Source organism: Fukomys damarensis, unplaced genomic scaffold, assembly GCF_012274545.1.
Source record: "Fukomys damarensis isolate Sample0158 unplaced genomic scaffold, DMR_v1.0_HiC HiC_scaffold_2, whole genome shotgun sequence".
NCBI lineage: Eukaryota > Metazoa > Chordata > Mammalia > Rodentia > Bathyergidae > Fukomys > Fukomys damarensis.
In genome coordinates, this window is record NW_022900914.1 from 13,920,468 (window position 1) to 13,935,509 (window position 15,042).

General features: G+C 42.0%; 1 protein-coding gene across 10 annotated transcripts in view; it reads left to right on the forward strand.

The window, feature by feature from the left end:
* Rasgrp3 (RAS guanyl releasing protein 3) overlaps window positions 1–15,042 on the forward strand; it is a 116,708-nt gene that overhangs the window by 61,405 nt on the left and 40,261 nt on the right. For 8 of the 10 annotated variants that reach the window (XR_784455.2, XM_010645140.3, XM_033763515.1 and 5 more), the window contains 8 exons: window positions 890–1,088; window positions 2,098–2,200; window positions 4,303–4,365; window positions 4,901–5,032; window positions 6,439–6,586; window positions 8,098–8,271; window positions 8,642–8,758; window positions 10,633–10,908. Coding sequence is in view for 9 of the 10 variants with exons in the window: in XM_010645140.3 (XP_010643442.1) it covers window positions 1,019–1,088; window positions 2,098–2,200; window positions 4,303–4,365; window positions 4,901–5,032; window positions 6,439–6,586; window positions 8,098–8,271; window positions 8,642–8,758; window positions 10,633–10,908 (1,083 nt within the window). In the remaining variant the exon portion in view is untranslated. The remainder of the gene's footprint in view (window positions 1–889; window positions 1,089–2,097; window positions 2,201–4,302; window positions 4,366–4,900; window positions 5,033–6,438; window positions 6,587–8,097; window positions 8,272–8,641; window positions 8,759–10,632; window positions 10,909–15,042) is intronic. The other 2 variants (XM_010645162.3, XM_010645154.3) reach the window with 1 other exon arrangement.

The window sequence follows — 15,042 nt, forward strand, 5'->3', positions numbered from 1 at the left end:
ATATATATAATGAAGTTCAGCTTCTAGGCCTAAATGATTGTGTGTTTTTGGGGGTAAATTGCCAAATTTCTGTGAATCTCATAGGCTCATCATCAGGAATAGCAATTACTACGTCACAGCATGGTAAGAAGGTCAAGGTGGATAATATATGTGAAGCATTTTGTTATGGTGCCTAGGGCTTAACAGGGTATTCAATAAACTATTGTTAGCATTTTTGCTGCTACTAATGTTACTATTAGCAAACTGAGACAGGTAGAATTTTTGTTGCCGTTGTTGAACATTTATATAATCAGTGAGGATAATTCTTATTAATATATTTGCATGTAAAAATATATCTCTCTACATACACTTATGATCACCAAGTAACATTTATAACATTCTTGACTGCCTCAGTCCATAAGCATCTGAAGAAAGGGTAAGATCTTGCTTTACAAATAAGAGCCAAGTGTGATGGCACAGGCCTATAATCCCAGCCATCTGGGAAACAAAGATAGGAGGATCACAAGTTCAAGGCCAGTTTGGGCAACTTAGCAAGACCTTGTCTCCAACAGAAAAGCCATTGAGGATGTAGCTCAGTGGTAGAGCACTTGACTCTCTATATATGGCCCTGGGTTCGATCCCCGGTAAGTAGAAGTAAATAAAACATCTTGCTATGAAATGGGATGGTATCCAACAGGGACATTTCTGTGATCTCAAAAATGCCAGAGATGCTGAGGGACAGCATAGCAAGCACTTTTGCCTTCATGCTGGTTGACATAATCTCAGTCCCTTTGACACTTTTCTCAGAAAAGAGACGAGAGATGGAAGTCATTTTTTTTTTCCAGGTAGGAAAGCAGTGCTTTAGCGGAGTCTGAACTCTGGTCCAGTAACTTCTTTCTTATTTATTTAGAATTTCCTTTCAGGACAACTAAGAACAGAGGCTACCATTAGGCAGGAGGATCACCGCCTCTCTCTCCCGCGGAGATGGTCTCTCTGGCGCTGGAAATGTATCCAGTGTTTTGACCGAGGTTCAGCAGCCATGGCGGCCAGCAGTCTTGGGAAAGCAGCCACTTTAGACGAACTGCTGAGCACTTGCATCGAGATGTTTGGTATGAGTCTTTTTCTCTTGTCATCGCTTTTGTAAATGTTGATTCTATCATTCCCCTCACATGGGATACAGGTTGCTGGTGGTGCAGAAGTCAGGGTCTGTGCTGTGATATTTAAGGCTCTTTGGAACCAACCCAGCCTGTCTCTCTAGTTTCACTACCCTCTCCATTTCTTTCTTTTGACTGCTGGCAGGTTGGACTCCGGCCAGATTTTCTACTCAATGTTTCTGCAACACTCCCTGCTCCCCTCTCTTTCCATGCCTTTATTACAACCCTGCCTTTGAAATTCTGCTTTCAGGCTCATCTCATTTGTCATCTCAGATGTTCCTAATGCCATTCTTACCCACCCCTGTCAGAAATGCTGCTGGATTCTTCCACCTCTCTCACATCCCAGTGTAACTTTCTTAAGGTGCATAGTCTGTACTGCTGTGATTGTTGCTGGGTCTTTTGGCATACACCATGTGGCTAGCAAAAGCTACTGAATTCCATACTACATACACTGTGTAAGTCTTACTAAATGATACTTTACAGGTCTCTGCTTTGCATGTTGTTTATGGCTTATGCATCAACTCCCGCATTGGATTATTCTTGCACAATAGAGTCATAGAGACTTATTTGTTTAATTGATTACCACAAGAATCGGAGCAGAGTGGGGGGTTTTTTTTCAGACAAAATACAGGATGATCAGTTAAGTTTTTGTATTTGGTAAACAACGTTTTTTGTGTATATCCTAAATAACACCTGGGTCATAATGAAATCATTAATCACTTTTTACCTTAAGTTAAATTTACCTGGGTGTCCTGTACTTTTCTTGTTAAATCTCTCAGCTGTAAGCCAGGAGCAGGGTGAGACTCACCCCGTTTAACTTGCAAGGAAATATCGGAAGAAGTAGATAGCAAATGATAATCAGGAGGTTTATGAAGAAGTTTGGACATTGTTATTTTTCTAGTGATGTTAGAAGAAGAGAAAACTAGTACCACTATCTCCTCACTCCTTATTCTACTTTTAACAGATGACAATGGAGAGCTGAATAATAGCTGTTTGCCACGAATTGTTCTACTGATGCACCGATGGTATTTATCTTCCACTGAATTGGCAGAAAAACTCCTCTGCATATATCTTTTCAACTACTGTGTAATTTTTACCATCACAAATCAAGTTCTGTATTTAGATATCAAGTCTACCCAAAGCTAGTAAATTAAGATGAATGAACAGCCTTCAGTCCGTTATCCAGCTGTTTTGAGGTTATACAGTTGTCCAGAAGAAACGTCTGGGTAATGGGCTAAATATCTGACTGTCCACCAGACATCTTGGCTCTACTTGAAAATAATCACTGAGATGTGACATGAAACAGAAGCTGTAACTGAGTGTCACTAACTCGTCTTAAACATTTCTACTATTATGACAGTGAAAGAATGTTTAGCACTGATTCAAGGCCTGATTTATTCCCTCTGTGATGACAAAATCCTGGGCAGAGAAGACACAGCTGAGACATATGGAGATGCCAGCCAGAATAATTTGCTCTGCCTTAGGCACAAGCATCCACTTAGATTTTACATTTTCCCTTGCTGTCAAGATCCAAAGAACATTCTAGTGGATTTGTTATAATTTGTTGTTTGGTACTGAAATATAAACAAAACACAAAGATCCACACAGGGCTGGGATGTAGGTTTGGCAGTAGAGTACTGGCTTAGCATCAGCAAGGCCCTGGGTTTGATCCCTAGCATTGAAAAAATAATCCACATAGCTGGAAACCCCATTCTGTAATGAGAGCGTTCAGGAATCCACCACCTTTGTACATACTGCAGCCTCGAAAAGTTTTTGAAAGCGATATAGTTGGCAATGCAGTCTCACATTTGTAAGGAGGATTTACTCCCTGAAATTTCATGCCTCCCGTGTAATGTTGGTTCCTGTGGTCTCTGCCTTCTTCAAGCCCAGAGGGCCCCACAGATGCCTGAGAAGCCCCTGAGGAGTAATGAGTATTATTAGGACCTGCCAGGGTTTCCAGGGCCAAGCAGAACTCCCCTCATTAAGTCCAAGCTTCTCCACTTCCTCCCCTTCCTCCACCCACTCCCAACCTCAGAGCAGAGGGAGATGTTAGAGACGGTAAAGATGTATTCAGCTGAAACCGAAATCCTTGGAAATGAGCAAGGTCCTAGTCCCCAAGGACCCAAGGATTCCTAGCTTACTTGGTATCCACTGTGATGGCATGTAGTAGGAGCTCAATTTTGTTTACCAAAAAAAATCAATAAATAGACTTATAAATGACATAAACCACATAGTAAAATACCTAAAAGTAGTATTTTTCAGATAATGAAAAAGTTAGAATACTTAATAAGGTGCCAAATCCTTATTTTAAAATCTTCTAGGCTAAAACAGAGCTTTTATGTGCTATCAATTTTAATTATTTATACTTGGTATAATATTTGTAATTATAGCTGGCAGTTATTGGTTGGTAAGTGCTCAGGAAGGTAAAAGAAACTTGGTAAGTGGCTCCTCTTTCAGATAAAAAATATATTCCAGAACATTAACAAGTCGTACTAGAGTGTTTCAGATTTTAGACTTTTAAAAAAAAATTTAGAATTCACAAGGCATGGTAATGCACACCTATAATTCTAGCACTCTGGAGGCTAAGGGAGGGGGATCACTGTGAGTTTGAGGCCAGTCTGGGTTACACAGTGAGTTCAAGGCCAGTCTGAACTAGTGAGATGACCCTGTCTCAAAAAACACGCAGGGCTGGGGATTTAGCTCAGTGATTCTGCCTCCTGCTTCCCAAGCCGAAGGTCCTGAGTTCTATACCTGGTACCAAACAAACAAACAAACAAAAACCATTTAGAATATTTGCATATATCTATTGAGAAATATCAAGGATGGGACCCAAGACTAAACAAAAAAAAATTCTTGTATGTTCATATACAACTTGCAAGCATAGTCTGAAGACAATTTCTATGACATTTTTAGTGCACATGTATTTTAAGTGTGATCTGTCACATATGGTCAGGAGTTGAATTTTCTACCTGTGGCTTTGCCATTGCTCAAAAAGTTTTGGAATTTAGCTTATTTGGAATTTTGGATTTTAGGATGAGAGATGCTCACCCTATAACCCAAATGTCCCTGGTATGGCCCTCTTGCTAGGAAGTTGTGAGTTGAAGAAACAGCTGTGTGTGTGTGTGTGGAGAGGCAACAAGGGACAGCACTTTTTCTTTAACTAGAGTACGTACCAAAATGCCAGTGGAGAAAGCTGTGATGAGTTTCGATTAAAGATCTGCTATTTCATAAGGTAAATATATTTAGAATTTTAATTTCTTTATGGTTTCTGTTTTTTTTTTTTTTTTAACAATTTCCTTTGTCTCCGAGCGGTAGGCTTATTTTGACAATAGAATCTACTCACCCCACCCCCTTTTATTGTCTATTAAAATTGGCCCTCCTTTCTTCCTGGGGGTGGTGGGGTAGAATTTGCCGTGTGGACTACAGATTAAGTAGTGGTGAATACAATTAGAAAGTGGGACCAGATTTTATACAGGGAGAGTTCAATTTTTAAAACCCCCTTCATCATACACGTTCTCCCTTACACGCTGTGAATTGAGGGAACAGTTTCTTCCCGAGTGTTATTCTATAGAGAGTCAGAAAGGGGCTCGGGGCTAGAGCGCTAAATCTTGGTTCTTGACTGAAGGAGAGCAGAGGGAGAGTCTGGGTGATGGTTGGGGTTAGGAGATGGCTAATGAGATTCAGTGTGAAATGTGGTCTGCACGGTAGTTTCCAGGGAAGCCCATCGTGGACTCCTCCAGCTGTCAGATGTGCCATATTCCTTTCAGGTACTGGATTCTGAAGTTTCCTGCCGAGTTTAATTTGGATCTTGGTTTGATTCGTATGACTGAGGAATTCCGGGAAGTAGCTAGTCAACTGGGATATGAAAAACACGTCAGCCTCATCGACATATCCAGCATGTAAGATGGTGCAAGCATCTTTCAAACTTGATGGATCTACAGCTCTGGGACAGGACTAGTGATGACCCCATTCATTCTGAGTCCGTATGGGTCCAGAGCTATGGTTTGGTTCTTTGAGAACATCCTTGCTGCAGTGCATACAGACATACTGGATACGACTCCTCTCTCCAAGCTGCAGTTTATTTGTAAAATGGGAAAGTGATTTTCTCGTGGAATTATGACAAGCATCCAAAAAGCACATAAGACCGCATGTGGAAGCATTTGGCACATAATAGATAGATTCTCAGTACTTAGTTACTGAATCGGAATCTAGATAATGTTTCCTATGCCTTGGCTGCCCAATGTGTGGTCTTCACATCAGCAACATTGGCATCTCTGGTGTGTTCATTAGAAATGCAAAATCTTGGGCCCCACCTGCTGAACTAGAATCTGTACTTTTTTTAAAAATTTTTCCTGGCCCTGGGAATTAAATCCAGGACCTTCCCACTGAGCTACATCCGCAGGTTTTTGTTTTGTTTTGTTTTTTGAGACAGGGTCTAAATTGCCCATTTACAATCCTCTTGCCTCAGCCTCCTAGGATGCTGGGATTACAGGCATGCATCACCATACCTGGCTGGAACCTGCATGTTAATAAAGATCCCCAGATGATTTATACACTTGTTCAAATTTGAGAAGCCTTGTACCATGGTACTTCTAAGGTTGGCCTCAAGTCATAAAAAAGTTGAGCAAGTGGTGCCATGAACTGGTTTGTTTGGTTATAAGAGCACAGTGTCAAGCTTATTTCATATGGACTGAGTAACTTAACATTGAGAAAACTAACGATGCTGGGTATGGCTCTTGTGACTTAGGCATTCCTACCATAGCCTCTTTACCTGAAATAATTCTTCAAGAGTGATCAACACTGACTGATCAAGGAATCACCAGGGATGTTTGTTTGAAATATGTTTCACTCAGGCTTGTTCCTACTACATCAGAATCTCTGGCAGTGAGGTCCAGGCCTCTGTCTTTGTAAACATTTTTTTCCCAGACAATTTATATTATGCCACAGAGTGAGAACCACAGCTTTTGGTGGTTTCCAGGCACCTTAAATCACCATCTGTGTGCTGCTAAACTTCCAAATTTATATAGCTATCCTTTGTGATCCAGATCTTGCTTGGCCATAAGGAAAAGCAAGCAAGAGACTCTGAATGAGTTAGAACAAACCTACTCTGTCTGGAAAAACAACTCAGAGTTTTTGTTCTGTTGGCAGTGGGTCTGTGGTTTTTCTCTTCATACATGAAGGGCAGGGCGTGTATTTTGAATAAATTCCTGAAAGAAGGCCAAGCACTGCAGGGTCAGTAGGTTAATAACCTCCAGCGAGAGCAGTGGGTTTCAGCACACTGACCAGGCTCACTCTTCTTTTCTAGTCCTTCCTATGACTGGATGAGAAGAGTCACACAGAGGAAAAAAGTATCCAAGAAGGGCAAGGCCTGTCTGCTGTTTGACCATCTGGAGCCCATTGAATTGGCAGAGCACCTCACTTTTCTGGAGCATAAATCTTTTAGAAGGATCTCAGTAAGGAACCTGACATTCATTCTCCCAAGGATAACAACCACCCTGCCAACTTTCCCAAGAGCCACATTTTCAGGCTCTGAAGTGTTGGCAGCCCCTGCCACTGGGCTCTGCTGGAAAAAGTGCCCTTAATTCACAGGAACAATCCCTTTTAACCAAAGATAAACATTATCCTGCCTTTATTTTATTTTATGACTCCAGAGCTACATTTCTGTCGCTATTTTCAATGTCGTCTTTTATAGGATTAAAGCACAATTTTTCTAACTACTCAGGGGAGATTTAACCATTGAGTGGCTTGTGCCATTGACTTCTCCCAAGTTTTGCTGGCCCTTTATTTGGGGGAGGGAAACATTTAGGTTGAGATTTGTATGAATGCCTAGTTACGGGCATAGGTAGAAAATAGAAATTCTGTGTTTTAAGGAGAATCTCAGCGTCAGACTGTCTTTTGCAGTGGTGGAGATCTTAAACGAAATTTTACTCCTACTCATCTTGACAGGGCTTTGTCCCTTCTCTGCATCCCCTCTCTTCCTTGACTGTGTGTGGTCTCTTCTTTTCTGCCTTCTTTTTGTTGTCTGCTCATTCTGATAATCTTTCCATGCTGGGTGATAATCAGCTCTCAGGTTTGCTTCCTCTCATCAAGCTCTGGGGAAGTCACTTCTCTTCCTTGTCCAAGGTACCAGAAACGGAATGGCATTTATTCCTTGCAAAGAACACCAACTTGATGAGAAGAAGCCTGGCTCTCTAAGACAGGTCTTTCACTGAGTAACTCTGCTGGGACAGGACTTTAATGATTCCCCAAAGCAGGGCATGGGAGAAAACCCCACATGATAGAAGGTTCATACATATTTCATGACTCCCTTGCCAAACTTTTTGAGAATGTGTACATTCTGATACTTTTACCTCTTTGTTTCCCCTTGAAACAACTTTATAATACACTTCTGACTTGAAGTTGTTATATTTATATTCACTTATTCACTTCCTGTTCTTCAGTGTATTCCACTGTATCTTAAACTCTTTCGATCATTGGAATCACTGGTAGTATGTTAAAAATGAAGATTCGGGCCAGGGATTTAGCTCAGTGGTTCCGCCGCCTGCCTTGCAAGTGCAAGGTCTCAAGTTCGATCCCCGGTACAAAAAAAAAAGATTCTTACCGATACTAATCCCTTATGTCTTGGGTGTTCCTCAGAGTCAGCACTTTGACAAATGACCGAAGTGAATCTTATGATTCAGTACTTTTGGGATGCTCTGAAATACGACCTTTGGTCTTACCCTTTCCTTCCTCCCTCCAACACTGTGATAATGTGTGTTTGTGTGTGGCGGGGAGTGGGGTTGGAGATGCAGCAAAATAGCCTGTGAAAGGTACCTCTCCAGTCAACTTGTAGGATATCATCATAAATGGAAAGAAATAAATTGTTATGTTGTTATGAAACACTGTCTCTTCTCTGCAGCATTCTAATTTCTGATTTTGCAAAAGCTCCACTATAATTCAGAATCTCTGAATCTTCCCTTACCAGTTCACTGATTATCAAAGCTACGTCATCCATGGCTGCTTGGAGAATAACCCAACCTTGGAGAGATCTATAGCCTTATTTAATGGAATCTCTAAGTGGGTCCAGTTGATGGTCCTTAGCAAACCAACCCCCCAGCAAAGGGCAGAAGTCATCACAAAGTTTATCAATGTCGCCAAGGTATGTCTTGTAATCAGACTGGGGTTCTTTGATTCTGGATGTTTTTTCTATCTAATGAGAAAAGTCTTTGTGGAAATTTGGTGTTCACAATACAAGGACAATGAACAATGAAACTACTCACAAGCAAATCACACTTTTCTTATGTAAGAAGATTCCTTTTGAAAAGCATTGTGTAGCATTTAATGTAGATGTTTTTCTGTCAAATAATTGGTATGTTTTTCTAAATGATTCTATTTGTACTTCATTTTAAATCAGTATGCTTTTTACTGTCTCTGTTATTTCGATTGTGCCGGCATTCACCTGTGCCTCAGAAAGTTCGGAATAATTTAAAAATCCCTAAAAATTATGAACATTAACATTTTTGTTGCAGAAGCTCCTTCAGCTCAAAAACTTTAACACCTTGATGGCAGTGGTGGGAGGCCTGAGTCATAGTTCCATTTCACGCCTCAAAGAGACCCATTCCCATCTTTCTTCGGAGGTTACAAAGGTACAATGGCTTTTGATCTTAATTGCAAGTAAGCATTTGCAAATTGTCCAAGTATAGTACACCTCTAACAAATACCACTCCGAATGGGAGCGTCTTCCTCTTAAACCACTGGTAGGTTGCCCGTGGGGAGCTGAATAGAAAGGGAATAGCCACAGGAGCTGAGTCCAGTGGAAAAGCAGGTCAGAGGTGGTGCGAAGTGTTCCACTGGGAATGTGTTCACATGTGATTCACATGCTACAGTTAACAAATATTTGTCCGGTGCTTACTCTGTGGTACTAGGATACACAAGAGCCCAGATGAATAAGACAGAAATCACTCTTACTCTACCTTCCTGGAAATAGTCATTGAATGTCCACTCTACACTGTGCTTGCTACAGCAGAAGGTACAAAGGAAGGGGAAGACATGAGTCTTGTATAGTAATACTCAGAGTCAAAAATACATACAGTTTTCTGCCATATTTTTTTCTAGACTTCATTTGTAACTTTTCCCCTTATTGAGCAAAAAAGAAGCATTTTATCCTTAAGAGAGAATCCCTTGTAAGAATGTGCTTTGCTGTATAAATAAGGACATGTTCAATTTTAAATTAAAAAAGAAAAAAAACTTAAATTAACTGCATAATAAGGAAATATATTTTCTAACCTATCTGGAAATTCAGAGGCAGAGCAGACTTTAGGCATGGTCTAATCAGAGGTCTATTTCCGTTCCTCTGCCTTCTCGGGATTTTATGTGGTTTGGTTTGGTTTTGGGTTTGTTTGCTTGCTTCATTAGACTGATTTCCCTCCTGATTGGGCTGTTTGTAGCAATGACAAACTTACACCCCCTTGCTCATGAAAGCGGGAGACAGGGAAGATCTCTCCCTTCAACCTTGACCTCACGGGATTAAAGACCTTCTTTTTAGAAAGACTGGGCCATCTCAAGTCTTATGCCCCCTATGGACCAATGACAGTTCCCAGAGAAGTACAGTGTACTGATTGGTTTGATCTTACATTGCTGAACCAGTCACAAACCAGAGGGATGGAACTTCTATAATAGCAAATCAGATTCTATTCTTAGTCATGTTTGGGGAAGGAGAAGACTGATCAAAATTAGGCTCTGTTTGCTGTTAAACAACCACCAATGACTTTTCCATATAAGAAGGAGGAAGTAAACCACAGAAATAGTATTGTTTGACCTCAATTTTGCACTCATTCCAAGTACAATGGGACTCATTATGTGTTTTATTTTCTTTTAACTTTATACTAAATTCCAACTAAAAGGCAAAATAAATTATTTAAATATTATAAAGACTAAGACTCTGACAGGGACTCAGAAGTTTGGAATTATCAGTGTGTCTTTGAAATTTATTTATTTGAACTCATTTTTCTTATAGAAAAGGAAATTGAGATCCAAAATCTGAATTGATTTGCTGAATTTCACCCTTCTAGTTAGTGCAGAGTCCAAAAACCACAGCTGTCTCACATCTTAGTGCAACTTCTCCTACTCTATAATGTCACAGTGCCCCCATTAATATCTGGAATGGAATTTTCTTGGAACAGCTAGGTATTTTAATATGTTGCATGCTTAAATTTGTGGACTGTAATATTTTCATGAATTGCAAACTATGAAGTGTACATGATGTCATCTAGCATCCCAGCATCCCTAGCGGTAGGCAGTGGTATGAGCTATTTCTGATTTGTAGGAGAAAGGGACGGGCTGTCCATCTCCTAGCCTGACCTAGTACATTTTTCTTTCTTTCTCTTGGTTAGTATATCAACGTTGGTGCGATTGGTACTTCTCTAAGTGGCCAAGGAATTTCCTAGCCACACATTGCAGGCCTTAGGGGTGGGCAGAAGAGAAGACTGTTTAAAAATTCTCCTTTTCCATCCATTCTCAGAACTGGAATGAAATGACAGAGTTGGTCTCCTCCAATGGCAATTATTGCAGTTACCGCAAGGCCTTCGCCGACTGTGATGGTTTCAAAATCCCCATCCTTGGAGTACACTTGAAAGACTTGATTGCGGTCCATGTCATTTTCCCAGACTGGATGGAGGAGAACAAAGTGAACATTGTGAAAATGCACCAGCTCTCCGTTACCCTGAGTGAACTGGTCTCCCTGCAGAGTGCCTCTCACCACTTAGAGCCCAACATGGATTTGATCAACCTACTCACCGTGAGTTCCAGGGGGCTCAACCCTTCTGCACCTCATGTACTAGGAAGCATGGGACGATGTATGCCAGTCATTCACTATGGGGGAAAATTGTTTTTTGGGTCAGTAGATGAGAAGAAATCTCAAAAGATGAGGAAAAAGGAACCCCACACCTGTAACCAACATGGCGTGAGACTGTCCTCTTGGGGCGAATCAGTTCCCTTTTGTGTGGAGAGGCCCAGCCTCTGCCAATGCACTCCCCCTTTTGAAGTTCTCAGAGAGGCTCTTCCACGGGCATCCTGAGCCAGCTGATCACTTCCCTCTGTGTGTGCTCCGAACCTCTGCTCTCTTTAGCCTTGCTGCCCTGCTTTAATCAAAACCCACAGCAATGCACAGCTCTCCTCTGTCCCCACCATTGACCTCCCCAAGGCTCCGGGGTGTAGTTCCCAGCCTGGCACTGGAGGACCTCCGGCATTGCATCTCCAGCCTTCCGTGCAGCCTTCTTTGTCCCCACTCTCCCCCACATCACACCAGCCTTTGAGAAATGTTGGGCTTCGTGTACTTCTATCACCAAGCACTGCCTTCCCCTTCCCGGGCTTTGCACCTTCTTATAAAATCCTCTCCCTCTCCGTCCACATGGCTGGTTCCGATTCAGAGGTCTCCCTGCTAGAGCATTCTCTCTGGGACCTCCAAAGAAGTGATGTGTTGGCCTTGGACTTTGACTATAGAAGGTGGCTCTTTGTGTTGTACTTTTTCTGTTCACATGTCTGATACCTCACATCCCTAGCACTGTCCATAGTGCCTGGTGCATTAGAAACTCAATAAAGTGAATGCTACATTTGGGAGTGAGGCCCAACAGATGAAAGAACTTGATCTGCCATTTATTGGCACTTCTGGCACAGTGCTTTAGCTGGTCTTCAGGTCCTCAAACTTTTACAAATAGCAGGTACATGAAGGAGGACATTTCCACTGGCTCGTTCTTTGTGGGGTAAGAGAAGCCCCAACCACACCCTCTCACTCTTGCTTAAGCAAGGTTTTACAGTACTGGTTTTTAGGTCTACAGCATTGTCATCTGAAACTTGACTGTGACATCGAACTGATTATTGTCCTCTCTGGCTGTAGAAAATAACCTCCCTTAAGCTCTGACAGCTAAGTCTGAGTTGGAATAGGAGCCTGGTTCTGGCAATTCCCCCGTGGAATTGTTTACCACAGAACAGATGCTTGCTGTAGGTAACAGTACACCACTCACTGTCTTAAGGCAGAAGTGTTGAACACACACACAAACACACACACACACACACACACATGCAGGCCCAGACCTTTTGGGGCTGAGTTTATGTAACAAATAGAAAACACATAGGCATTCTCTAACTGGGGGGCGGGGACTAACCCACAACACCCCAAGCACCTGCATTTATTAATCATTTGCCATGTAAATCTGTTTCCATGAACAAGAGACCAGAGTGGCGGTCCCAGTCAGACTCCAAACCACAGGCACAGGTGCCATCTGTAGACCAGTCCTAAGGTGGCCAGGGTTTCACACGTCTGTGTCAGGGTTGGATCCCTGATGTCAAGCACAACTTCAGGGAGCAGGTGCCTACCTTTGGGCAACGTCTCATCCGAATGAAAGACTATAATGGAGTAGGAAAGTTAATTTTGAGTTATAAATGCATCAAGTAACATCATCAAAGAGGTCAGATATTTAGAGAGGTATTGAGAATTTTGAATGAAATTTTAAGGGCATAAATGGAAAACCTAAAGTCCAGCAATAAAAATTCAGACACAATTACTTTTTCTTTTTCAGACAAGTTCTTGCTACATAGTCTAGGCTGGCCTTGAACTTAATATGTAGCACAAGCTGTCCTCAACCTCAGTCCTTCTGCCTCAGCCTCCCAAGTGCTAGGACTACAGACATGTGCCACCATGCCCAGACCTAATTTCTTTCTTTCTTTCTTTTTTTTTTTTGGTACCGGGGGTCAAACTTGGGTCCTTGTGTTTGCAAGGCAGGCGGTGGAACCACTGAGCTAAATCCCCGGCCCCTGGCCCTAATTTCATTTGCTGGGAAGAAAAGCAAAGAAGAAAAGGATGCCAGAATCCCCCACTCCTTTTCTCAGTCTCCTAGACATACTGAAAATTTAGAAGCCACCAAGCACGATTTTTATTTTTAAAAAGATTTATATCAGTACATGTTTGTGAAACTTAGTGATTACATTCAGCTGGGGGATTTGATACACATACGTGTTGCATCTGGATCATTTCTCTTCTTGGTCCCCCTGCCCTCTTTCTGTCTCCTTCCCCAGATCCTCTTTCCATCTCTACAGTCTACTTCCCTGTTTTTTAACATGGCTCATTTATTTTTTCTTTCAATTATTTATATTTTGAGTCTCTCACATTAGAGCAAGTATGTAACATTTAACCTTTTGTGGCTGACATTTCACTTGGTGTCATGGTCTTAAGATCAATCGATTTTCCTACAGCTTTATCCTTCTTTATGGGTGAGTAGTATTCCATTGTGTATAACATCATATTTTCTTCATCCAGGCGTCTGTGGATGGAGGTGTAGGCCACTTGCACAATTTAACTATTATGAGTTTCACTGCTATAAACATGGGTGTGCATGTATATTGAGCTCTTTCATGAAGATACTTAGGAGAAGAATTCTATTTTTGTTTTTTGAGGAATCCCCATACTGATTTCCATACTGAGTGTAGTACTTTACACTCTCACCAGCATTATAGAAGGGCCCCTTTCTCCCCACAGCCTCACCAGCATTTGCTGTGGAGGAGTTGGTTTGTTTGTTGTGGCTATGTAGTTCAGACTGGCCTTGAGTTCCTTGCAGCCCTCCTGCCTCAGCCTCCTAACTGCTGGGATTACAGCGCTTATTGTTTCTTGAGTCCTTGATAGTGGCCACTCTTACTGGAGAAAGATGGAACCTCTGTGTTGTTTCAATGTGCATTTCTGTAATGGCCAAGATGCTGAATAGTTTTTCATGTATTTCTTGGTCATTTGCATTTTCTTCTTCTGAGAAGTGTCTGTTCACTTCAGTTGACGAGTTTCTAATTGGGTCTTTTATTTTGAGGTGTCTAATCTTTTTGAGTTCTTTATATATTCCAGATATTGATTTGAAGTGTAGCCAGCAAAAAAATTTTTCCCATTATGTAGGTTATCTTTTCACTATGCTGATTTCCTTTACTGTGCAGAAGCTTTTAAATTTGATATAATCCTATTTGTAGGTTCTTCGTATAATTTCGTCCTACCTATGACAGTGTTGTGGACCAGGAATTTAGCTCAATGGTTCTGCCACCTGCCTCACAAACACAAGGTCCTGAGTTTGATCACCGGTACCAAAACAAAACAAAAACAAAAACTCCCCAAAAGCTAAATGGAAGGTCTTGCTTTCAGCCCTGCCTCTGCCTTGTGTCCATGCTCATTAGCCCTGGCTTTGGCTTATTCCTAAGGGCTCTGTGCTTGTTTGGGAGGTCTCCTCCAGTGCTAAACTGCCATGACTCTAGAAGTAAGGACAAGGAGTGACTTGTAGTCCTGACCCACCGACTCTTGAGGACAGCAGCATCCTGCACGTGAGTCACGGGGCATCAAAGCCAGTTATTCCTCAGAGCCTCTGGCCCCTCATGAAGGAGGAGGTCAGCATGCAGGAGATCCAGCCAGCCTTCCTGGCCACGGAGGGGCACACTCCTCACTGTGAGGACTGAGGAGATGTCCACCACCTGTTCCTCAGAGCCAGTATCCGTTTCATGATGCGCATGCGTATTCACATTAGAACCATGTGATGGATTGCAGTTGCCTAAATACCCATGAGCTTGTCTGTAAGCACAGGATAGAAAGTGTGATTCATTTTCCTCTAAGACTCCAAGTCAGATTTTTGCCTGAAGTGATTGTTTTCTTCTGAACATGGCCTGAGGCAGTAACCAGTATATGATCGACGGCCCCAAAGGCTAGAATATGAGAACTCTTTAGTTCAACAATCATTAAAGGCTACTCTGCTGTAGGCTGTCCAGCAAGGCTTGCATTTTCTTTAATAATTGATGCTGGGCATGCTGTAACCCCAGAAGTCTAGGAAGCTGAGGCAGGAGATTTGCAAATTTGAGCCCAGCCTGGACCACTTAGTGGTTTAATGAGTCCCTGTGGGGTGGGGGGGGG